General features: G+C 42.4%; 1 protein-coding gene across 1 annotated transcript in view; it reads left to right on the top strand.

Annotated features, from left to right (window-relative positions):
• Positions 1-27,084, top strand: part of SLC27A2 (solute carrier family 27 member 2) — a 73,845-nt gene that overhangs the window by 25,884 nt on the left and 20,877 nt on the right. Inside the window, exons 2-3 of the mRNA XM_075858059.1 lie at positions 22,299-22,508; positions 26,838-26,996. Coding sequence (XP_075714174.1) covers positions 22,299-22,508; positions 26,838-26,996 — 369 coding nt within the window. The remainder of the gene's footprint in view (positions 1-22,298; positions 22,509-26,837; positions 26,997-27,084) is intronic.

Raw genomic sequence — 27,084 nt, 5'->3', positions numbered from 1 at the left:
AGTTCCTCCAGAGATATTGGCTCCTCCAATGTCCCTCTCTCCTCCCCTCCCAACCTAGGAAATTCTATCTCCCCTATATACTCCTCCAGCTGCCGAGGTGTGTGCTCTGCCCTAGAGGCATACAAATCCGAGTAGAACTGCTGAAACACTTTCAAAATCTGTCCTGTATCAGTCTCCAACTTCCCCCCCTCCCCTTTAATAGTGTGTATATAATTATTCTCCCTCTGCGCCTGCGCCATTCTTGCCAACAGCCGTCCAGTGGTTTCCCCCTCCTCAATGCTTCAATGTGTCTGGTGTGTTATCTATTATATGCAGCCTTTCTGTCTCCGCTACCCTTTCCAACAGCGCTTCTCCTAGTTGTCTAGACCGTGTTTTTACTGCTGAAATGTGCTGGATGAACACCCCTCTCAGCCACGCCTTCATCGCGTCCCACAGTATCTCTTGCGGTACCGTTCCTGAGTTGAACTGAAAGTATTCCTTTATGAGGTCTAAAATTTGTTTATTGTCTATCAGCTTTAGCCAAAAGGCATTGAGTTTCCAGCACCCTTGCCCCCGCCCTGTCCTCCCCTCCGTCTCTACCTTCATTAACAAAGGAGAATGATCCGACAACGCTCTTTGCAAATATTCTATCTGTGCTACAAATGGTACCGCTGCCGGTGAGCACAAGATTAAGTCTATCCTGGATAAAGACTGATATGTGGAAGACGCACAAGAATACTGAAAGCTATTTGGATGTTTATCCCTCCATATGTCCCGCCAACCCATTTCAGCAACCAGATGGCCAAAAGCTGTTACACCTCCCCCTGTCATGCCGAATTTGTCCATATTGGTATTCAATACTGCGTTAAAATCCCCCATCACTAGTAACGGCACCTCCGGGTACCTAGCCAGTTCCTCCACCACTTTCTTGATACATCCGCTGGAAAACGGAGGGGGGACATACAACACCACTAACACACAATTCCAATGATACATCGTACAGTGTACCCCCACATACCGCCCCTCCCCATCCTGGAAGGAGTCGTGACATACAAATGGCACTGCCCTATGTATGAGAAGACTCACCCCCCTTGAATATGTAGTATGGTAAGAATGAAAACTATGGCCTACCCAGGCCCTATGCATCATGGAAACTGAATCCCTAGTCATATGTGTCTCCTGTAGTCCTATCACCCTCGACTCCTGTTTCCTAATAAAATCAAATACCGCCTGTCTTTTTCTGGCTTCCCGCAGGCCCCGTACATTCCAGGACAAACAATTAAGTGATCCCATCATCCCTCAACATATCCCAACACATCCTATCCTGTTCTCGTAATTTTACATATCCGACCGGCTGGGTCTTCTTTCCCTCCCTCCCCTCCCCCCCCTGCAACTTCCCCCGTAAACCTACCCCTTTCCAAGGGTTGGGGCAACAGAACATGTCTGCCATTACCCATAACAAGCATCGGCAGGTCAACTCCGCCCACCGTACATTCAACAATACCATAACTCGTTATGTGCTTTTCCCGCTTAACTGACCATCCCTCCCGCTGCCATTTTCTTGCAAATAAACTACCATCCCTTCAGCATATCTGTACCCCTCAATGTCCATAAACACATTCCTCCTCTTCCGGTCTTCCGCGGTCCCCGCAACCATGCCCTCCAACTCCAAGTCCAATCATATGCCACATCTTGCAATTTTTCCTACGACACCTGGTTCAGTCCCGCATCCCCAGCCTCCTTTTGTCAGCCGGTCTGTTCCGGATCAACGCCGTCCCTCTGCCGGTCTCAGCTGACTTTCATGGCTATCCAACCATCTAACCGCTTCTCTCGGTGTCTCAAAAAAGGAAGTCGTGCCCAGCGCCACCACTCTCAAACGGGCAGGATACATCATTGAATATTGCACTTGTAATGCCCTTAGACGTCTCTTTATATCCATAAACTGTGATCTTTTCCGTTGCACTTCCATAGAGAAGTCCGGGAAGAAGGACACTTTCACCCCATTAAAGGAGATGTCTTGACGCTCTCTAGCTTTCCTCAGGATCTTGTCTCTATCTTTATAATGTAGAATCTTTATCAGCACCGGTCTCGGCGGCCTTCCCGGAGGGCCAGGTCTGGTCGGCACCCTGTGCGCTCTCTCCACCGCAAATAAAGGGGTCAATTCCTCTCTACCAAATGTGTCTATCAGCCACTTTTCGAAGAAGTCATCCGGATTCGTTCCCTCCACTCTTTCCGGAACCCCCACAAGGCGCACGTTATTCCGTCTCAGCCGATTTTCCATATCGTCTGTCTTAGCCAGCAATGTCGCCACTGCCTGCGAGTGTGCCTGTACATCCTGCTTTATGTGAGGAATCGCATCCTCCATGTCTGAGACTCTCCCTTCCACGGCCGTAGTGCGTTCCGCAACTTTCTGCAAATCATTCCTGAGCAGCAAAATGTCCTCCTTCAATCCACCCATCTGGCATGCTAAGGTATTAAGGACCATAGAATTTTGCTTCACCGCTGCCAAAATGTCCTTTAGGGAGGGTTCCTCCTTCCTTACTCCACTTTTCCCTCCAGCACCTGGCTGATCCTGCATGGCGCCACTCATCTCCTCCTCCTCCTCCTCCTCACTTCTCATGTCCCCCGCCAAAGGAGAGTACCTGGATCCATATGATGAGCCTCCAGCTGCCTGATCTCCAGCCGACTTTCGCTGCTGTGCAGCCGCCCCCCCTGCTCTCGGCGTGCGGGCGAACCTCTCCAGCTTCTCCACAACTTCCTGCCGGAGGCCTCTATTGCGGCCTTCCTTCTCATCGGCGCCATCTTGAGCGCGGGACCCGGGACTCGCTGGCGGCGACTTCTGCTTCTTGGAGCGCGTCATTATGGCCGGGTACTCGTGCTCCTCCACCTCCAGACTCTGGTAAGACCCTGGGGAAGCTATTTTCCCCGAATTTTACGGGATATATGGACCTTAAAGGATGAGTACAGCGGGAGCTCCGGTCACACACGTCCTCTCACATTCACCGCTAGGCCACGCCCCATAATTCAACATTTTAGTAATGCCTCATATTATTATAAAATTAACCTTTCCAAAAGTAAAATTCTAGACCTTGTCCTTCCAAATTCACAACGTTTTGACCTAACTCGCAAATTCCATTACAGATGGGTGAAAGAACTACTATCCCACTTAGGTACTAAACTAACTTATTCCCCTTCTAACTTATTTAAAATTGAATTATTTACCCCTTCTGGAAAAAAAACCTGACTAACCTTCGTACTCAGAATATCGTGGCTAGGGAAGATAGCGGCAGTAAAGATGATCATCCTACCAGAAACCTTATACCTGTTTCGTAATATCCCAATTTTTGTTCCTATTTCATATTTAAAAAAATCTCCAAAAACTAATCCTACAGTTCCTTTGGAACAGGAAGAAAGCATGTATAAAATCGGATATTTTGTATTTACCTACCAGACTAGTGGGTTTGAATTGCCCATCTATCCTACAATATTATAGAGCCGCCATATTGGATCAGATTCGTCCTTTATGGTCTAAAGATATGTCTAAACGGTGGGTACAAATCGAACTTCAGTCTCTGAAGATAAACCACTTTAAACACTTTTTAGTGGCTGTGTAACATCTTGGACACTCATCACTCGCTTTCTACCATACGAGTATATCAACCCTATGGCCGATCATATCTGACAAAAAACAACTGGTCCGTTTGGATACTTATGATCATTTGGACCCCCTAGAAGTTGCCATTCCTAATTTATTTCTAGCTAATTGGAAAAAATAATAATGTGGAATCCCTCCATATCTGTATCAAACTTGATAAAAAGAGTCAATGACAACTGTTGGTATGAAGGTATGTTCACTTCTGCTTTCCACAAAAAAGATTATTTTCTCAAACAATGGGATATGTGGCTCACAAGTACTCATAACTGCTCAACTCTATCACATAACACATCTCAAACTTCATAAGTAAATACGCAGTCTGACCTACATTCTAGGTTCCCTTTCAAGCTCAAATAATTGACCTTATGTAATAAGTTGACGAAGTGTCACAAGTAACTCAAACTCTAATCCATTTTCTTTCCTTTTTGCTTCTTTGTTTTTGGTTTTGTTTGTGTTTGTTCTAATACATAGATACTGTTCCGACTGTACCTTGTATCTCACCTGATGTTTTTACCCCTTCCGGATATATGACATACAGTTACGTCATAGCCGGGTAGGGGAAGTATGGAGCGGGCTCACTGAGTGAACCCGTTCCATACAATCCGGGTGTCGGCTGTATGTTACAGCCGACACTTCAGAGTAACGAGCGGCATCACGCTCGAGCGCGATCCCGATCCCGCTAGTTTAACTCGTTAAAAGCTGCAGTCAATAGCGACCGCAGCATTTAAATCGTTAGAAAGAGGGGGGCGGCCCTCTCTAACAGCTCATCGCGCCCCCTGCAATGGAATTGCGGGGGGGGGGCGATAGTTGCTATGGCTGCCTGGGGGACTAATGAAGGCCCCCAGGTCCGCCATCTTTGTACACCAATCTAACGAGGGCTGGTTGAAGTCCCCTAGGGGGACAAGTAAAAAATGAGTTAATTAAAGTTTTGTTTGTTTTTTTGTGTAAAAAATTTTTTTTAAGTAAAAAAAAAATAACTTTTTCCATTTTCCCCCTAGAGCATAGTAAAAAAAATAAATAAATAAACATAATTGGTATCACCGCGTCTGTAAAAGTCTGAACTATTACAATATATCATTATTTAACCCGCACGGTGAACGCCGTAAAAGAAAAAATGTCTATTTTTTGGTCACCTAATCTCCCACAAAAAATGAAATAAAAACTGATCAAACCGTCGCATGTACACCAAAATGGTATTCTTAAAATCTACAGCTTATCCCGCAAAAAATCAGCCCTCATACCACTTATTCGACGGAAAAATAAAAAAGTTGTGGCTCTCGGAATTTGGCGACACAAAATAAATTCTCTTTTTTACACTTAGGTTTTTACTTGTAAAAGTACTAAAACATAGAAAAACCTATATATATTTGGTATCGCCGTAATCGTATTGACCCACAGAATAAAGTTAACTTGTTTTAATTGCACAGTGAATTCCGTAAGAATGGCGCGCAAAAAAACATGGAGGAATCGCTGTTTTTTTCACTTTCTACCCCACAAATAATTTTTTCCCCGTTTCCTAGTACATTATATGGCAAAATAAATGGTGCTACGAAAAACTGCAACTCGCCCCGCAAAAATCAAGCCTTCATAGTACTATATCGACGGAAAAATAAAGACGTTATGGCTTTTGGAAGGTGAGGAGGAAAAAACTAAAATTAAAATCTGAAAGTTGTTTACGACGGGAAGGGGTTAAAATAACATATGTACAGTCTTGTTCTGATTTGAAGTTCTCCTCTATATGTATGTTTTGACTGATCGTATTCTGACTTTAAGGCTGGGTTCACATGCTGCGTTAATGCTGTGTTTTTGTTGCGATTTGGCACTGCTGGGGAGAAATACGCATCTAAAAGAATGCTTTGGTAAAAACGCATGCGTTATTTTAGTTAGCCACACGTTTACAAAGGGTTTCCTCTGTAATCTGATTTTAAATTTACTAGTCATAGGCTTACAGCAGAAATGCAAGCGTAATAAAAAAAAAGCATGCGTTTTTGGATGCGTTTTCTCCCCTAAGGGCATGCCCAGACGTGGCGGATTTCTTCCGCAACTGTCCGCATCAATGCCGCACAATCTGCGTTGCAGATTCTGTTGCGGATCTGCCCAAAATGGGCAATAAATTGATGCGGACTAGCCGCTGCGTATTGAGGTGAAAGTACTTCCCTTCTCTCTATCAGTGCAGGATAGAGAGAAGGGACAGCACTTTCCCTAGTGAAAGTAAACAAATTTCATACTTACCGGCCGTTGTCTTGGTGACACGTCCCTATTTCGGCATCCAGCCCGACCTCCCTGGATGACGCGGCAGTCCATGTGACCGCTGCAGCCTGTGATTGGCTGCAGCCGTCACTTAGACTGAAACGTCATCCTGGGAAACCGGACTGGAGGAAGAAGCAGGGAGTTCTCGGCAAGTATGAACTTCTGTTTTTTTTACAGGTTGCTGTATATTGGGATCGGTAGTCACTGTCCAGGGTGCAGAAACAGTTACTGCCGATCGCTTAACTCTTTCAGCACCCTGAACAGTGACTATTTACTGACGTCGCCTAGCAACGCTCCCGTAATTATGGGTGCACACACGTAGTCATCCGTAATTATGGGAGCCCCATTGACTTCCTCAGTCTGGCTGTAGACCTAGAAATACATAGGTCCAGCCAGAATGAAGAAATGTCATGTTAAAATACCAATACGCTCCGCAGCACACATAACATGTACATGACATCTGCAGACTTCATTGCGTAACTTAAAATCTCCATTGAAGTCAATTCCGCACCGCAGCCTATGCTCCGCAGCGGAATTGTCCGCAACGTGCAAACAAACCCTAATAAAAAGCTGTGGAAGGCAATGGAGAAACGGGGCCGCTGCGGAGTGTCCGCAGCGGAATTCCAGAGCAAATCCGCTACGTCTGGCCATGCCCTAACAGTTCAAAAAACGCAATATGTGAACTCAAACTGAATGCTGAATTGACGCCAACTGATGTGTTTTTGAGTGATCAAACTTCAAAGTATAAGCAATTACTTCTTTTAGCACTTTTTTTTTTTTGTATTTATTTAACATGTATACAGCAACATATAAATCTAAAAAATTGTGTTTTTTCTTTTTTTTAGCCATGTATTTATTTGTTTTTTTACAGGAGCATTCAGTATACGGTGGGATCCGGTTAAATGGTTTGGTTTTTACCTTTTTTAGTTTTGTAATTGCATTATAGCAATCTTTCCAAATCTTCTCATGATTGAATTACTACTCACAATATTGTGCTGCACTATAAACTTGCGCTGTACTAAAAGCTACAATGTTATTAGTTTGTAAACATGACAGAGCCCAATACAAACAATGTTACATGGTGTTCGTAAAATGAAAGTCATACGTAGCAGAACTGCCATTGTACAAACGATATCAAATGGTGTGCATGGAGAAAAAACAATCTCCGGTCATATGTGCAGTAAGTAATATTTTACTTCCTCAGTAACACACCCTTTGCTCACATCACCAACCAGAGATACGGATTACACTAGTCCTTCTCAATGAATTTGAATATAATCAAAAAGTTAATTTATTTCAGTAATTCAATTCAAAAAGTGAAGCTCATATATTATATAAATTCATTACATACCGAGTGATCTATTTCCAGCATTTTTTCTTTTAATATTGATGATTATGGCTAACAGTTAATGAAAACACAAAATTTAGAGTCTCAGAAAATTAGAATTTTATATAAGCCCAATTTCAAAAATGATTTTCAATACCAAAATGTTGTCCTACTGAAAAGTAAGTACAGTATATGCCCTCAATACTTGGTGGGGCTCCTTTTGCATGAAGCCCAGGTTGCTTTATCATTGACTGTGGAAAGTTCACAAAGTAAATTTTGCTTTTCATTTGGAAATCAAGGTCCCAGGGTCCGGAGGAAGAGTGGAGAGGGACTCAATAAAAGTTCCTTGCGGTCCAGTTTGAAGTTTCCACAGTCAGTGATGGAAACTCGAACACAGAGGAAACACATGCATTTTACCTCATATAATGCAGAACATGTGAAAGATGCTTTATCCACCCATCCTCTCCAACAAAATATCATAAATAACACCCTATGGCCAGTTTCAAACTGCAATAATATGGATGCAGTTTTAACCAGTTCAGGCCCGGGCTATTTTGAGCCTTCAGGACCAGACACCGTTTGGCCATTTTTAGCACGTGTTAGTTAGATGGCTATAACTTTTTTATTTCTTGGGCTAACGACGTGATTTTTGCAATGTTTTTTTTCCGTAGACAATACAGGTTTCTTTTTTTATCGTTTTTATACACACCTTTTTTGCTATTTTAGAATTTTTATTCATAAAGTTTGAAAATAATAATAAAAAAATAAGTTTTTTTACGTTTCAGCTATTTTTTTTGGTAATAACATAGTTTTACCCTAAAATAGACCTTTTATTTGTGATTGACATTGTCTACTGTAAATTTTAATATATTACATGTCTATATTAGGGTAATTGGGTCAGCGCTAGCGTTACAAAAATGATTGGTGGGTGGGGAAAGTTTTTTTTTGGGGTGGGTATTTTATGTGTATTTATTATTTTAAAAAAATTTCACTTGACTTTACTATTTTTTTATTACTATGGTCTGTCCCCCAAAGGTCAAAAAAGACCTTTGGGGAACTTTATATATTTTTTTTCTTTCTTTTACACCATGTTTTTCCACTGTAAATGGGGCTGCACAGCGGCCCCAGTTACAGGGGAAATCAGCCCTCTCATAGTGACTATTGTCACTAATAAGGCTGTGCTGGGTCTTGTAAGACCCAGCAGCAGTCTGTCACTAACGGCACCCGGCGATCATGTGACCAGTCACATGATCACCGGGAGGAATAGAGATAGCGCCGCTGCTGCTGTCTCTATTCCTATACACAGAGTTCATTGAGCGCTGTGTAAAAAGACATCGGAGAAGACAGAAGCAGTGAAAGCTGCTTCTATCTTCTCCTCAGGGTCCCCGGCAGTCACTGACAGCCGGAGACCCGACATTCAGCTGCCCGATCGCGCGGGCAGCAAGTTAAAACCCGAGCCGTAAAAAGTCTATGGCTCGGGTTTTAAGGACCCTGACCGCAGGCCGTAAATATACAGCCAGCGGTCGGGAACCAGTTAACATCCGTAGACCCATATGGTGATCTTATTACAGGAGGAATGGGAGTTAACTGGTCAAATTTATTTTGAGTTTACCTACCACTTTGCTCCTGATGAGAGATTCATAAGATCTGCCCGATTTACACACTTATCATTTGATTTGATTTTTATTTTTTTTAAAATTGTGATAACTACTTTGAGGTCATTATTGCTCCACCTCTGTTAGTAGCATGATAAAACGTAATATATCACTTACTTGTGACAACGTGAGCAATTTAAGTTAAAGGGGTTTTCCACTTTGGACAATCCCTACTAATTAGTAGGATCCCTTGACAGTAGGCATATCAGAAAATACCCGCCAGTTGAAACCCCCAGCAAGGAGATGTAATTTGTGGGAAAACATGGCTGTAAGTGTTGAATTTCTCCACAGTGCTACCACAGGGGAAATTAGGCATTACACGGTGCCCATTCAATTCAATCGGTTGTCTGTGTAATGCAGGACAGAACAGGTCCTCCAGAGCGAGACGTTCTTTGTAGCCGCTTACCACTCTGGCCAGGAGTTGAGGATCCTCTATTAACTTAGAATTCCCTAATAGGGCATATGAAAATGGGCTGTCTAAACTAGACAACCCCTTTAATCCCACCTATAATGTTTTTCTGCCTGTTAGAACAGAGACTCAGCTAGCTTCACTTAAAACCATTTTTGGATAAATGCTTTAATTCTTTTCATTTCAGTTTAAAGCACATCTCTACCCCTTAAAGGACTGCTGTATGCAAGCTCTTTGTATAATAGGGCTGTTTAAAGGGAACCTGTCACCAGAATTTCACCTATTAAACCAGCAGTACCTGGTGGAAGTGGGTGACAAATCATTTTGTTATGTAACCTATAATTATCTTGTAAGTCGGCTCTGTACCTTTTAGCATTCAGTTATTTAGTTCTCCCGTGCTGTATGCTAATGAGCATGAAAGTCATATCTTCATTTGGAAAGAATCATATCTTCATTCATCAAGCCTTTCCGAGTTAACCCAGCCTCCTTACTCTTGATTGACAGCTCCTCTCCTCCCCCCAGCACACACGAAGTCCTGCTTTTGCGCATCGATGTTCTGGTGCGTGCGCACAACTGGACACCATAGTGGCGTATGCGCAATAACTAGATTTGAGGCCCGAATGAAGCAGGGTAGGGTGTCGGACCATACATGAGGCGGCACATGCGTGCGATCTTAGGCGAGATTTCGGTATTCATGGTGGACCAATTTTTGCCGGTGGGCAGACACAATAAGCGGAACGAACGAGATTGCTGGATTATTACCATAAAAGACGCAAAATGTTTGCAGTCCGTTATTTACAATCGGAGGAGAAGTTTAGGAGAGGGGATAACGCCAATGAACTTTTGACCGCAGTGGCCAGCGAGTGGTGAGGAGATTTCAATAGGTGAAATGCTGGTGACTGGTTCCCTTTAACTGTCCCTGTGTCTGACTGCAACATGGAGGTAAAAAGGAGTCACCACTGATTTTATTTTCCTAACAAAGTAACGGCTCTTCATGACTAATAAGTCTGAACATTTTTTTTTTTAGGACTTAACTGATTATTTGTGGGAATAATTAATAATAATCAAGAAATTGACTGGGGATCACCTATCCATCTATATATAAGTTCTGCAGGCACAAGGCAGAAAGCAGCTCTGTGAGTCTACTTGGGTGGAGAAGGTGAATATGGGAGTTAGGCGGAATTTACACGACAGGGAAAACCGGCCGTCAAAAATGGGACATGCCCTATTTTCGGCCGGGTACCCAGCCGCCCGGCTCCCATACAAGTCTATGGGGCCGGGTAATACACGGCCATCACCGGAATGTGTCCCGAGTGATGGCTGGGTCTACCGTCGCTCACGCTCTCTCTCCTCCTCCTCCTCCTCACAGTGCAGAGTGCATGTGAGGAGGAGGAGGGTCTTTTTTTACTCCCTGTAGGAGTCGGAATCCCCAATCCCCGGCCGGGGAGAAGTGAGTGCCTACACTGTCCATATATGGATACAGCGATGTCACTCACTTCTGCTGCGGAATCCCCGACTCTGTGGCCGGGGATTCCGCTACATGAGAAGTGAGTGACTACACTGTCCATATATGGACACAGCGAAGTCACTCACTTCTGCAGCGGAATCCCCGACTCTATGGCCGGGGATGCCTCTACAGGAGAAGTGAGTGACTACACTGTCCATATATGGACACAGTGACATCACTTCTGAAGCGGAATTCCCGACCTGTGGCAGGGAATTCCTCTCCAGGAGAAGTCAGTGACTACACTGTCCATATATGGACATTGAAGTCAGTGACTTCTCCTGGAAGGGGGGGTGGGTGCAACCTACAGGGGCTGGGTGGCATCACCTACAGGGGGCTGGGTGGCATCACCTACAGGGGGCTGGGTGGCATCACCTACAGGGGGCTGGGTGGCATCACCTACAAGGGGCAGGGTGGCATCACCTGCAGGGGGGCTGGGTGGCATCACCTGCAGGGGGCTGGGTGGCATCACCTACAAGGGGCAGGGTGGCATCACCTGCAGGGGGCAGGGTGGAATTACCTACAGGGGGCTGGGTGGCATCAGCTACAGGAGGCTGTGTGGCATTACCTACAGGGGACTTGGTGGCATTACCTACAGGGGACTTGGTGGCATTACCTACAGGGGACTTGGTGGCATTACCTGCAGGGTGCTGGGTTGCATTACCTGCTGGGTGGCATTACCTGCAGGGTGCTGGGGGGCATTACCTGCAGGGTGCTGGGGGGAATTACCTGCAGGGGGCTGGTTGGCATTACCTGCAGGGGGCTGGGTGGCATTACCTGCAGGGGGCTGGGTGGCATTATCTACAAAGGGCTGTGTGTGGCAACAAATTTAAATGAAATTCATCCGATTTTAAAACGGATAGGGAAAAAAATGGATGCAAATCGGGTCCAAATCGGCCGGTAAAAATGGCAACACGGCCCGGAACGGAATCGGAACGGATGCAAACCGGATGCAAACTGGCCGGGAAAATTGGCCAAAAACGGCCGATTTTCCCGGCCGACACTCGGACCCTGTCGTGTGAATGAGTCCTTACTTTTGAAACCTGTATTTTTTAGGATTGACTGAAGGAGTTCAGGGAGAATAACTAGTATCAGGTCTGTGTAAATCACCAACTTGTCACCTGAAGCCTAATTGGCAGCATGTGATTTCATGCACATTGTATTGCACGCAATGTGCTAAAGTTTAACAGATGCTTGTGTGACAACTTTATGGCTATGGGCACTAACAGGATGAGATGTTAATACATGGCACAATTTTTTTTGGGTTTTTTGGTACTCGTTTTTGAAGATCTCTTCCTGTATAACATTTCCACTTATCAGGAAACTAAGCAAACGTAATAAAAAAAGTTAAAGTAAAAAAATAGTAATAATAAATGAATATGAATAGTTTTCATTAGAGGGAAAGGCAGTTGAACGTCTACATTTTTTTCATGCCTTCTTGATCACCTAACCCACCACTTCTGAAACGATCCTGGATAAACTTGTTCACTTCTATTATTCGTCAGGACCGGCTTTGTTTTCTTTTTAGATGTCAGTTAACAGCTCAACGTTCAGTTCTCTGTTGTCAAACAGTTAAGTATGTCCCTAGCATACACAAATGGTGTATAGTCTGTAGTTTACAGTGTACATGCCTGACTGCATAATGAAAATCCTTACATGCCTATGAATCTTTCAACAATAGAATTGAGCATGGTGGAATTGGGCTTTCCATGTTTTTTTTTCAATTTGCTAAATAGTTGCAGATTTAAGAAAGTAAGGCTCTATTCACACGACAGGGTCTGAGTGTCGGCCAATAAAGAAACGCTGTTTTGGTCCATTTTTCTCAGGCAGTTTTGCATCCGTTTCCGTTCGGGGCAGTGATTCCGTTTTTAACGGCCGATTTTTGACCCGTTTTGCATCCGTTTTATTTCCCTTTTCTGTTTTAAAACCGGATGAATTTAATTTGTAATTTTTTTGCCACATACTGCCCTCTGTAGGTAGTGCCACATACTGCCCTCTGTAGGTAGTGCCACATACTGCCCTCTGTAGGTAGTGCCACACACTGCCCTCTCTAGGTAGTGCCACACACTGCCCTCTCTAGGTAGTGCCACACAGCCCCCCTTGTAGGTAGCGCCACAGAGCCCCCCTTGTAGGTAGCGCCACACAGCCCCCCTTGTAGGTAGCGCCACACAGCCCCCCTTGTAGGTAGGGCCACAAAGCCGCCTGTAGGTAATGCCACACAGCTCCTTGTAGGTAGTGCCACACAGCCCCCTTGTAGGTAGTGCCACACAGCCCCAATTGTAGGTAGTGCCACACAGCCCCTTTTGTAGGTAGTGCCACACAGCCCCCCTTGTAGGTAGTGCCACACAGCCCCCCCTTGTAGGTAGTGCCACCCAACCCCCTCTAGGTAGTGCCGCACAGTCCCCTGTAGGTAGTGCCGCACAATCCCCTGTAGGTAGTGCCGCACAGTCCCCTGTAGGTAGTGCCGCACAGTCCCCTGTATGTAGTGCCGCACGGCCCCCTTGGAGGTAGTGCCGCACGACCCCCTTGGAGGTAGTGCCGCACGGCCCCCTTGTAGGTAATGCCACACGGCCCCCCCTGTAGGTAATGCCACACGGCCCCCCCTGTAGGTAATGCCACACGGCCCCCCTGTAGGTAATGCCACACGGCCCCCCTGTAGGTAATGCCACACGGCCCCCCTGTAGGTAATGCCACTCGGCCGCCCTGTATGTAGTGCTACACAGCTCCCTTTTATATAGCGCTACACAGCTCCCTTTTATATAGCACGCCCCCCATAGATGGCACCCCCTACCTTCCTGTATATAGCGCCACTGTAGGGGACTGTTCCAAGAGAAGTCCCTGACTTCAATGTCCATATATGAAGAGTGAAGTCAGGGACTTCTCCTGCAGCGGAATCCCCGGCCACAGCTTCAGCAACGCTGTGGCCGGGGATTAGGGATTCCGCTCCTACAGGGAGCAAAAAAATATCCTCCTCCTCACATGCACTTCGCACTGTGAGGAGGAGAAGAGAGCGAACAAGCGACAGAAAGCTCGGCCGTCAGTTGGATCACATCCAAGTGACAGCCGTTCTTTTCACAGCCCCATAGACTTCTATGGGAGCCAGGCGGTCGGGAGAACTGCCAAACATAGAGCATGTCCCATTTTTTGACCGGGCCGTCAAAAAATCGGCCGTGTGAATAGCCCAATTTGGAACCCCTGTCGTGTGAATAGGGCCTAAATATTCCAGAAGGTAAAAAATGCTTTTGTATTAACCCCTCCACCCCAAAGCTTTATTGAACCACCATGTTTAAAATAAAAAAATACTCATTATAAATTCACGTTCCAGCACTTTGGTTTGGCGGACATCTTTTTTTATTTCTGGGCTGCTAATATCATACGCACTAGGAGCCCTTTACTAATATAGTGGATGACATAGGTGAATCTCCAAAGGAGAATGGAAATTAATTGGTGTCATCGACTGTTGTCTATCACCAAGCAATGGATCATCAACGCTGCTGGAACACATATACATCTACTGCGCTTCTATTCCAGCTGTAATCCGAGTGAGGAACTCTCCCAAACAGTGTGTCCATGTTTAAAGGATAGTTAGGGGAGATAGCTGCCGGATAAACAAGCGTTCATTTTCGATGTGTATAGCCAGCTATGTAGCTATGGATATGAATGGAGAACATGTCATTAAAAAAACGCTAAATTTTTTTGTGTAGTAGGCTGTGAAGAAGGGAGGTACTATACTGTAGATCAGTGGTCCTCAAAATATCTTCCATAGATATCACCTAGATAGATATGGGTCTAGACATTTAGCAATTCTGTGACATCCCTAGAGTACAGCATGCAGCTGTGGAGCAGCGAGCAGGGGGCCGAGAGCTACTTGTGGCCCCTTAGCCACTGGTTGGGGAACTTTGCTCTAGAGCATCTATTTTCACTAGAAATGTTTTAACTCCGAACTTCTTTTTATTAGATATTTACCAGAGCATAGCTCTACAAGAAAAATCAGACAATAAAACGTATCTTCAAATATTGCAGTCATTTCCAAAACAATGTATTTGACTCTTCCTGCAGTCAGGTACTGTCCTGCTTTAATCCTTGTGTCCCTTTCACCTATTTTTATTATTGTGTAATTGGAGACTTTCAGCTACAGTAGACTTTTGCTCAGTTGCTAAACACATCATTAGCTCAAAGTTCAACAAAATAGTAGATAACATGCGCCTCTGTTTAACCATGAAGTAAATCATGGCCATAAAATGAAGTTCTACGTTTGTATGAGATATCAATATTGTTCCAATAATATACATATTCTGAAGTAATTATAGCCAACCAGTCATGACCCCATATGATTCCTCTAAGGCTATGTTCACATCTGCTTCGGAGGCTCAATCAGGGGCCTCCGTCGCAGATCCGGCAGGTTTTGCCGGAGTTTACCGGAGACAATAGTACAGCATGCTGCGCTATTGTTTCCGGTAAAATCACAGACACCCCAACGGAACCCATTAAAGTCAGTGGGTTCCGTCGGAACCGTCGGTTCTGTCATTCCATTGTTCTGCTCCTCTGATGGAGCAGAACAACAGAACACAACAACGCAGGTGTGAACCCAGTCTAACACATACCAGTCATCCTTTTTAACATTTTCCAGTTCTGGATAATGGTTTTTGTTTTTCTTTGTAAGAAATAGTTTTCCACATATATAATACTTATAAACCAAGGTCAGACTGTTCCCAATGTAGAGCTTGACATGTGCCAGATAATTTTTCACAATCTGAATCGATTAGTAACACTCTCAAAAGCACTGGTATAGATATTTTTTTTCCCGCAAAAAGCGTAGTCTATATTGCTGTTATTAAAAGCTAATGGAAACCTGACAGACCCAACTAATTGTCAATAGGATTAATCAAGAAGTCATTGGGATTCTTTTGAACATGGACTTGTCATACTGGTCATGGTTCCATTAAGAACTGAAGTCATAACACTAATGTGAACAATCTTACATGCAGAATGGGTTCTTTAGTGCTTAACCAATTCAGTACACAGCCTGTTTTGGCCTTGTGGACACAGACGATTTTTTCAAATCTAACATGTTAATTTATGTTTTAATAACTTTGGAATGCTTTTACCTATCTAACGATTCTGAGATTGTTTTCTCGTGACAGATTGTATTTTATGTTAGTGGAAAAATTTGGTCAATTCAATTCAGTATTTATTTGTAAAAAACGCAAATTTAGAGAAAATTTGCAAAAATTAGAATTTTTCTAAACATTTCCCCATATGTCTACTTTGTTTGCATCGGTTTTTGAACATCCTTTTAATTTTCTAGGATGTTACAAGGCTTGGAACTTCAGTAGCAATTTGTCACATTTTCAAGAAAATTTCAAAAGGCTATTCTTTCAGGGACCAGTTCAGTTGTGAAGTGGCTTAGAGGGCCTTACATATTAGAAACTCCCCATAACTCGCCCCATTTTAAAAACTGCACCCCTGAACGGATTTAAAACGGCATTCAGAAAGTTTCTTAACCCTTTAGCCATTTCCCAGGAATTAGAAGCAATGTAGAAGTGAAATTTACAAATGTAATTTTTTTATTTTTTGGCCGAAATTCATTTGTAATCCATTTTTTTGGTATAATACAGAATGTTTTACCAGAGAAAAGAAACTCAATATTTATTACCCAGATTCTGCAGTTTTTAGAAATATCCCACATGTGGCCCTAGTGCCCTAATGAACTGAAACACAGGCCTCCAAAGCAAAGGAGCACCCAGTGGATTTTAAGGCCTCCTTTTTTTTTTTTTTTTTTTTTAAGAATATATTTTAGGTGACATGTGCAGTTTGAAGAGGTCTTGTGGTGCCAAAACAGTGGAAACCCACCAAAAGTGACCCCATATTGGAAACTACACCCCTCAAGGAATTTTTCTAGAGGTATAGTTAACATTTTGACCCCACAGGTTTTTTTTAGAGAATTTAGTGGAATTAAGCTGTAAAAAAGAATATCAACTTTTTTTTTCCACTAAAATGTTGACATTTTCAGTTTCATAAAGAAAAAGCACCCCAAAAGTTTGTAAAGCAATTTCTCCCAATTAGGGCAATACCTAATGTGGTCATAAATGGTTTTTCATTAGAAATTAAATTTAACCCTTTCAGGACTGATCCTTTTTTGCTTTTCCATTTTAGTTTTTTACTCCCCGCCTTCCAAGAGCCCTAACTTTTTTTTATTTTTCGTCAATAGACTGGTGTGAGGGCTTATTTTTTGAGAGAGGAGTTGTAGATTCTATTGACACCATTTAAAGTATCATATAATGTACTGGGAAACTGAAAATAAAATTCTTTGCGGGCTGAAATTGGAAAAAACTGTGATTCCTCCATTGTTTTTGGGTTTTGTTTTTACCGCTTTCACTGTGTGGTAAAAATGACAACTTAACTTTATTCTGTGGCTAAATACGATTATGGTGATGTCAAATTTATATAGTTTTTTTTTTATATTTTACTATTTTTACAAAGAGAAAACTATTTGTTAAAAAAAAATGTTTTGTTTCACCACATTCTGAGAGGCATAATTATTTATTTCTTTTTTTTCTTTGATTTTTTGTCCATACAATTTTGTTGATCACTTTTATTAAAGTTTTTTTGAGCGAAGGTGACGAAAAAAACACAGATATTTTTTTACGGCGTTCACCGTGCGCTACAATGCCAATTTTAATTTATTCTGCAGGTCGGTACGATTACAGCGATACCATATGTATATAGTTTTTTTTTAATTTTTGCAGCGTTTGCACAATAAAATCACTTTTTTACAAAATAATTTATTTTTTGTGTCGCCATATTCTGAAAGCCGTAACTTTTTTTATTTTTCAGTCAAAAAAGCGGTGTAAGTGCTTATTTTTTTGTGGTACGGGTTGTAGTTTTATTGGTACTATTTTAGGAGAAATGTGACTTTTTGATCATTTTTTATTCTATATTTTGTGAGGGGTGGTGACCAAAAAATAGCGATTCTGGAATTGTTTGATTTATTTATTTATTTATTTTGCAGTGTTCACCGTGTGGGAAAAAACATTATATTTTTATAGTTCAGGTCTTTATGAACACGGTGATACCAAATATGTGTACTTTTTTGCCATGACAACCAGCGGCAACACCCACGATCGATTCCGGGAAAGTTTGTTGCTACAACAATCTTTTCCTGCAATGTCACATGATCGGGATCTGAACCAATCGGGTTCTGATCATGTCTCCAGGACCAGAGGTAGGCAGTAACACTGCGATCCGGGTTTCAGCGCCACTCTGAGACACCTGATCGCTCTGTTAACACCCACCGTGAATTGCCGACTGGTTATATTAGGGTATGTGATCGATGCCCTAATATAAAGAAGCCTCTTTCTGTCCCAGATTTTAAAAGGATTCTCCCTTTTGGACAATTCCTACTTGTTAGTTTTTGGATGCGTTTTTCATTGACTCCATTGAAAAACAGCTCCAAAAACGTCCGTAAAAAAACGCTGTAAAAAACGCGAGTTGTTAAGAAAACTTCTGAAAATCGGGAGCTGTTTTCGCCTGACAGCTCCGCATTTTCAGACGTTTTTGGTCACTACGTGTGAACATACCCTTAGAAGGGTCCTTTGACAATAAGCAGATCACAATGTGTCTCCCTCCTGGAACCCCAGCGATCCGCAGTAAACTGTGGGAAAATCTGGCAGTAGATGTTTAATTTCCCTTCAGCGTCACCTCAGGGAAAGTTAAGCATTACACCGTGCCCATTTAAATCAATAGGTTGTCTGTGTCATGAAGGACAGGACAGATCCTCCAGAGCGATAGACGCTCCTTGTAACCGCTATTCACTCTGGCCAATAGATAAAGATCTTTAACAGGGGACCCTCCTCTAATAGGGTATATCAAAAATAAATTTTCTTTACTGGACAACCCTCTTAAATATTACAGGGAATTGCATCAGAATCACTCCTTACAAACTGTAGCAAATGTAAAATTACGTTTTCAGAGGTGCCATCAGCTGAATTAAAGCACCATTTACAGAAGCAAGTTTTCTATGAATGGACTGCTCACAGATACTGCGGGAGAGAATGTGATGATGGCCATTAGAACAACCTCTGCCAGTGGTCCATTCACAGAAACTGGGACTGTACTCTGCAGATGTTTTCTACACGGCTTCTGCAAATACTTAGATTTTTCCTTTTGAATGTAATCCCTTAGTATATTATTTAAGATGGTTCCAAACAAAAGCTTTACTTTAAATACGGTAAAGTCTATTCCTACTTCTGACAACGATATAAAAGTTTTAAATCTGAGGTGTTAATAAAGAACAATTGATTTGTCCCAAGATCCACTTAGCAGTTGTCGCCACCATGTTCTGTTTTTTTTTATATATTATTATTACTGTTCTGCTGGCACTACTTGTCACAATAAGGAATATTTAGTTTTCTGTTTCATACCAATAATATTTATTGAAACTAAGAGTTACACGAGACAAAGGTAGGAAGATGTTATTTTAATGTTTAATAGACAAAGTTCAGATAAAAGTTCAGTGACAAAGGTCACCAAAAGCAGCAAGAGGAGAAAAACAAATTGTAATATTTGCAATTACTGCATACAGTTTTCTAATTTTACATGTTGATCTGTTAAGAACTTTTTATTATCCCTTACATATACTCTCTTACACAATTAATTTGCTTTTTTTTTTAGACAAGGTCAGGTTAGGGTTGGACTACACGGCGACTTTGGTCGTGTGGCAAAAGTTTGCTGTGTTATCACGCTGGATGCATCACAGTAATGAAAGTGTATATGGCTACGTTGCGATCCGCAGGTTGCTGCAACAAGATTGTTACAAGAAATCCATCAAGTTTGCAGTTGCGGCAACATGCGGGTCACAACGTGGCCACGTTAACTATCATTACTGCGTGTAATGGAATCACTACTTGAGCAATTTTCCAGTTTGAAAGTTTATGGAATTGCTATACCAGCGATTCCACAAAGACAGCTGTAGACTGTCTGGATCAAGCGTGTAGGTAAATTTGCTACCTCAAGTCCATCACCACTCTGGTCAGCAGAGTCTAAGGCTACTCTGTGGTCTTCACCAGAGCCCACCGCAAGGCAGGTTGGATTTGGCTGCATAGAACCCAGGTTGCTTTTACAGAATACAGTGTTGGACAGGAGGTGCACCTGCAGGAAAAACCAGAACAGAAAACCAGAAGGATAACCAGACAAGCCAGAGGGATAATCAGCAATCAGAGTTCACAACCAGGAGATACTAAAAGTCCAAATCACAAAGCGGGAGAATACCAGGAGTAGCAGAGGTCAAAACCAGCCAAATCAGTGAGCAGAGGGTAAATTCAAAGACAAAGCCGAAGTCCAGTTCAGACTCCAAATAGTCATGGTGATACAGGGTGTAACCAGGAGCTTGATAAGACACATGCAGACATAAGAAATCACAAGCAACAATGAGAAAACTGAACAGATTCAAATACTCCACCCTTGGACCTGATAGGTGCAGAATGAGAAATGGGAGTGGCTCTGCAACTCAAACCAGGACCACCCAGAACCTTGACTAGTAGTCATGGAAACTTAAAAGTGACAGACGTTTCCTAACACTGCGATTCAGCCAGGGCAACACTGCGATAACACCGTGATCTTTGGCCGTGCGACCTGTGTGGTGATGTGGCCAAAGTCGCCCTATAGCAATCCCTATAAAGTCCAGGCCAGACCGAAAACCTGTTTCAGCAATAACATCCATATACGTCAATACTGGATATAGAATACCTATGAAGACATATATAGACAACAATACTAGAAGTGTAAATAACCATAGCACAAGTAAAGCACTAACCAATGTCAAAAAAACATCTTTATTTGGAAAATATTTAAAAACATACATAGACCATCACATACAATATAAAACAACACATAATAAAAACGTGGTAGTGGTATCTTGGAGCAACAAATGTATCATATTATACATCCATGGAATCAAACCGTGTATTGTACCGCATAATGTACTGAGAAACTGAAAAAAAATATGTGTGGTGAAATGGGAAAAAACAACCATTACGCCAGTTTTTTGGGGAGTTTTGTCTTTATGGCATCAATAAAGTGTTAAAAACGTTATGTTCTCCTTATTCTACGGATTGATATGATTACGGGTATACCAAATTTATGTTTTTTTTTTATGTTTTACCACTTTTATGAAGAAAAAAAATACTTGCTAAAGAATTTTTTTTTAATGTCACCATATTCTGAGTTCCATAACTTTTCATTTTCCGTTGATTGAGCAATGTAAAAGCTTATTTTTTGCGGGGCGAACTGTAGTTTTTATTGATACCATTTTGGGGTACACAAGACTTTTTTTGATCACTTTTTTTATTTAATTTTTCTGGAGAGCGAAGGTGATCAATAACAGCAATTTGGGATATATAAAAATGCAGAAAATGCCATGGTTTATCACGACCGTGGCATTTAAATTGTTAGAATCAGGGGCGAACCCACCCGACGTGCCATTGGCCCCCCAGCGACGCGATTGCGCAGTGCCGATAATAGTCATGTCAGCCTGGGGGCCTAATGAAGGCCTCCAGGTCTGCCATCTATGTATTCCTTTTAAGTACTGCCTCTGGAATGGCTTCAAAGGAGACTGTCAGTATAGCTGTACGTTAGTATTGCAGTACATCATGCAAGCGATCCACCCGGGACTAACGGATCATCCTTTAGTCCCGGGACTGTCCTTTCTTGCTGTAGTTTTGATCGGTGAGGGTTCGAGCACTGAGACCCTCACTGATCGCTAAAACAAAGCCACAGAAGTGCTTGGGTGAGCGCTGTGCCTCTTTGCTTCTGATCCTCTTTCCTCGGAGCGATGAACGGGCTCAGTAGAAAGTCTGAATCTGTACACCACTCGCTCAGCTTTCAAAGCTGATCAGAAACTAAGTAGCCCAGCGCTCACCCGAGTGCTTCTGACACTTTGTTTTAGCATTTGGTGGGGTCTCAGTGCTCGGACCCCCGCCAATCAAAACTTCTGCCATGATCGAAACTTCTGACATGTTACTTCTGACGTGTCAAAAGTTTTTTAAAAGTTGAGTTACCTTTTAACTAAGCTCTGAATGATATATAATTGATCTGAGGGAGGTTGAACTTGATAAACATGTGTCATCTTTCAACCTAAGTTAACTATGGACATTTACTATGTATAATAGCCAAGCAGAGATTGGCTGTCAGTCATGAGACATCTGTGGATATGTGATAAATAAATGTCAGTAGTTGGAATATCCTTTTTGTGACCCAATTCTCAGTAGGACATCATTGTGCCCTCAAAGTTCTAAATAGAGGGGCATAATAAGAAAAACAGATCTGTCACCAGTAGTTTTGTGATGGTTTCCAAGTAGTAGTGTCTTTATTATACAAATTGTGTTTTGTTTTATTGTAATCTTAAAATTCAGCTCCATAGGACATGTATTTATTTACTTTTTGAAACAAACCAAACTTGCTTGTTTTTTCTTTTCATTTCATGCAATGTTCTTATAGCTTTTTCATTCTTTCCCTAAAAGAGCTCAAGGATGCCATAGATGAAATCATGCCAGAGCTCAGGAAAGAAAATGCCAGGGTTTTCTACATCACTGAAACACCCGTCAGTGAAGGAACAGAAACATTCCTCGACAAAGTCAAAGCAGCTTCATGTGACTCTGTTCCGAAATCCTTGAGGTCATTTGTTGGGGGAAAAACACTGGCAATGTACATTTACACATCTGGAACCACAGGTAATACTTCTCCTGGTATCTCGTATCTTGGACCTGAAATCCTGACAAAGCTCTGTATTCTGAATATATTTTTGTAGAAACTTTCCACAGTGAATGACTTCAAATCTGCAGTCTATTGTGCCATGAATTTTACATCTCCGTTCCCCCTTTGCACTGCAAAGGTTTATATCTGAGGTGAAAATTTGGAAGAAATCCACAACATATAATGCATACTGCGGATTTGAAAATCCACAATATGAATTAAAATTTGTGCTGCTTTTTCTGCAGCATTTATATGTGGACATCATGTAAGACATCATTACGCACCTAAGGTTTGCAGCAAATATACCACGTGTGACCATGACTATAGAAGTTTTTTGTAACACAAGTGGTAGATACAGATGTGTCTTATATTGCGTTAAGTTATATAATTTGTCATGATACCAATTCAATACAATCTCGCGCCATCCAGTAAAATAAAGTATGCTTTTATTAAAGGGGTTTTCCAGCAAATAAAATGAATGGCCTATTTTCAGGATAGGCCATCAATAGCTGATTGTCGGGGTCGGGCTTTCGGGACCCCCACCTTTCAGCTGTTTTGAAGGGGGTGCAACGTTCATACAAGCGCTGCTTCCCCTTCATTTCTTCTTGTTCACTGTGAATCGTTGACACGCATTTAGCGGCGATTCAAAAGTATTGCAGTCTTTTCTCCCTTCAAAACAGCTGATAGGTCAGGGTCCGACTCCCGGGACCCCCGCCGATCAGCTATTGATAGTCTATCCTGAGAATAGGCCATTCATTTCTATTGGCTGGAAAACCCCTTTAATATTGGAGTCTATGGGCAATGGTTGCCCGACGGATAGCATCCGTTAGAGGCAACTGTCACAGCCATACAGTAAAAAAACATAAATGGTAAACGTATAAGTTTTTTTTAACATGGAAGTCTAGGTGCGACGGATGCCTTCAATCGGCCATCTGTCATTTATACACTCCCATGTTAAAAAACGTATATGTATCACGTATACGTTTTTTATTGGATGTCTGTGACTTATACATTTCGGGTTATGTCGGATTTAGAGAGAAAATAAGGTCCCCTTCACATCACGTTTTTTCCTTGTCTGAGGTATACGGAGACTCCGGCTCTGGAAAAGCCCCATTTTAAATGATTTTTTCTTTAATCACTATCCATGTCGACCAGTCTGCAATGACTGTAGGCAATAACCGTCCTATCCAAACTAAACACCGAGTACAGTGAGATTATACTCATTTGTACACTTAATAGATATATATGAAAACTCTGCTTATATTTATTTTCATTTTAGATACCCATCTTTATAGTCATTTAGTAATTTTTATTTTAAAACGGCTTCTTACATTAGACTGTCGCTTTAACGTCACTTTATTTTTCTTGTTTTGCACCCAGACACTGCAATACAACATGCTATGATATCCTTTATATTCATGAAATAACAACATAACTAGGACGACTTTTGACAATGCACACACACTACACATAGACGTATATCTTTCTACTCACTGAATCTGCATATCTGTCAGCGCGATGTGTGCGCATGCCCGGATCCGACCGAGGATGCGATGCTGTCCCCGCTCCGTCTCTGTACATGCACTGCGCATGCTCGGAAATCCCGCTACGCGTCGGGTATCCGGATGTGCGCTCCAGCATGTGGAGGCGGAAGTGGGGCAGTCCTCGCTTCCGGCCGTGGCTCTGGGCATGCGCCGACAATCATCGGCTGTTTCTTGTTGAACCACACAGTACATAAGGGCCTCGAGACACAGGACACACACACACACATCCCCCTGAGGAAGCAATACTACAGCGAAACGCGCGTTGGGGCTTCTGTGCTGGAGCACTTATCGGACTTTTTATTGCAATCGTACATGGGTAAGCCTTGTGTAATATACTCTCTCTCTGTCTGTTAGATGTTGGTAACTTGGAGTCTGTACTTGATATCTAGATACATACAAATGATGTCTTTTTGTACTGGGACTCTGTAATCTTGACCATGTCTTAGACTAGTGACATAATCAGATAAATTTGAGAGACTTTTTCCATTTGACATTATAGCTTGCCCAATATGCACAATTATATTGCCGATACCTGTTCTTTGAAACTTTCTTCTAGAGTCTCGTCCTTCTAATATATTGTATCATATACATATATTTTTATATGAGTGTATTTTCTGTATATGTTATTAATACATTTTGTATGTTTAATATACCCCCTTGGCTACAAGCTCTTTTTTCTCTGTGTTCTTGTCACAGCCATACAGTAAAAAAACATAAATGGTAAACGTATAAGTTTTTTTTAACATGGAAGTCTATGTGCGACGGATGCCTTCAATCGGCCATCTGTCATTTATACACTCCCATGTTAAAAAACGTATATGTATCACGTATACGTTTTTTATTGGATGTCTGTGACTTATACATTTCGGGTTATGTCGGATTTAGAGAGAAAATAAGGTCCCCTTCACATCACGTTTTTTCCTTGTCTGAGGTATACGGAGACTCCGGCTCTGGAAAAGCCCCTTATGCCACTGTCCATAGGAGCTACAATGCCGGAGTTCCAGCCAGAGCTTTAAAAGATCTCCTGCCAGGGATTCCAACTCTGGAGAAGCCCCTGACATATATGGACAGTGATGTCAGGAGTGTTACAACGTGATGTCAGGAGCTTCCTGACGTATATGTTTAACAAATACCTGTGACGAATGCAATACAGTGGCATTCATCGCATATAGACTCCCATGTTAATAAAAACGTAAACAGCGTGGATTATGTTTTTTTTGCGGGATCCCACAGAATGGAATACTGTAGTCTTCTACACTAATCAGTCCTTTAAAAAAAACAAAAAATGGTGTACTAACATATACCATCCCGATGGAGACCAAAAGTACACCTAATGAGCCCTATGGACACATTTATCGTGTATGTCTAGGGCACAAACGTGATGTGAAGGGGCCTAAGGGAAGATACATCTGTATAAACAGACATATCTGTGCAGGCAACATCTATAAGGCATATTCTGTCATTTTGTTGCCTATACTGGGGCATTTTGGGGAGGAGATGTCATTAATTATGTCTGTATTACTTGAAGGGAACCTGTCAGCAGTTTTGAGTTTTTAAAACTGCTAACAAGGTGATAGAGGGAAGGGGAAAGGCATTTTAAACTTACCATTTTTCTCGGTCATGCAAGTTGCATGACCAAGAAAGTTAGGTTTTGTTTCCCTGGTGCGTTGATCGCCAGTGCCACTGAGGTGGGACTTGATGTGCAAGTGCTCCTGCACTGCAAGTTGCAAGACCCGTCCCTCTGCTCGAAGTAGCGATCTAGAGCCGTTACTCAGAGCAGAGAGTGGCACTTGCGATCGCCGCGCTGGGGGAATCAAACGTTGGTTTGTTTAAAATGCCCTTCCCATATACATTTCACCCTTTTTGTTTATTTTATAGTGCTATTAACTTCCAGAGCGCTGCAGATATGTAATACAGAGGGGTTTAAGTACATAACACAAGTAAATGATCTAAAATACAATGATCATGACATTACTGAGTGACAGATTGGTACAGAAAGAGAGAGGGCTCTGCCCACGAGGGCTTACAGTCTACGAGGGAAGGGGAAAGAGACCATAGGTGAGGGTAGAAGCTGCTTTTGTAGTTGTATAGTAAAGACAAGGTTATTGCAGGTTGTAAGCTTTGGTGGTATTTGAGGTAGCTTTTGAAGGTTTCCATGGTGGGAGAGTGATGTGTTGGGGGTAGAGAGATCCAGAGTACGGGGCATGCACAGGAGAAATCTTGAAGACGGTGATGGGAGGAGCAGACCAGAGGAGAGCAGAGAAAAAGATATTGCTAGGACTAGAGATTATGTGTGGCGAAGTATCAAAGACTATGGCAGAGACGTATGGATGGGATAGGTTGTGGACAGCCTTGTACAGTATGTCATTGTTCATATTTTTAAATGAATTCGCTGGCCAATTGGTACCCGATGAAGGAATCGGCAGGAAAGAAAGCTGTTAGAGCAACGAGGGCAAAAGTGGAGTATCAGGGCAGCAGAGTTGAAGATGGAATGCAGAAGTGCAAGAGTTCGATAAAAGGCCACACAAGAGGACGTTACAGTAGTCTAGGTGGGCTATGACTAAAGACGCAATTGGCGTTCGAAACGCAAAAGCGTACTAATCCCCTGTCTTTGTGTGCTGAGTGGATTTTTAATGTTTCTACAATAAAGTCCTAAGATTGTGTCATGGAGTGCAGGAACATACTTTTTGTTTGCTGGGATATGATCAGGGCATGAACAAGTTTTTATATTTTTCTGAGAGATTCCATGTTATGTCTCAACAGGACTTCCAAAAGCAGCTATTATAAATCACAACCGCATCAATATGGCTTGTGGCCTGTTTGAACTTTGCCACGTCCGGGCCAGAGACATTGTGTATATTACCCTCCCACTGTACCACAGCTCAGCTATGTTGATTGGCGTCCACGGCTGTATCCTTAAAGGTAACATCACTTATTTTAATGGTTTCTGTATGCAACTGTCTCCGAGAAAAATTTACCTTGTTGTTCATGCTAACCAATCAGTTCATGT

The sequence above is a fragment of the Rhinoderma darwinii genome, chromosome 3, assembly GCF_050947455.1.
Source record: "Rhinoderma darwinii isolate aRhiDar2 chromosome 3, aRhiDar2.hap1, whole genome shotgun sequence".
NCBI classification, from domain to species: domain Eukaryota; kingdom Metazoa; phylum Chordata; class Amphibia; order Anura; family Rhinodermatidae; genus Rhinoderma; species Rhinoderma darwinii.
The sequence above is the reverse complement of the archived record's forward strand: the minus strand, read 5'-3'. Positions and strand labels throughout refer to the sequence as shown.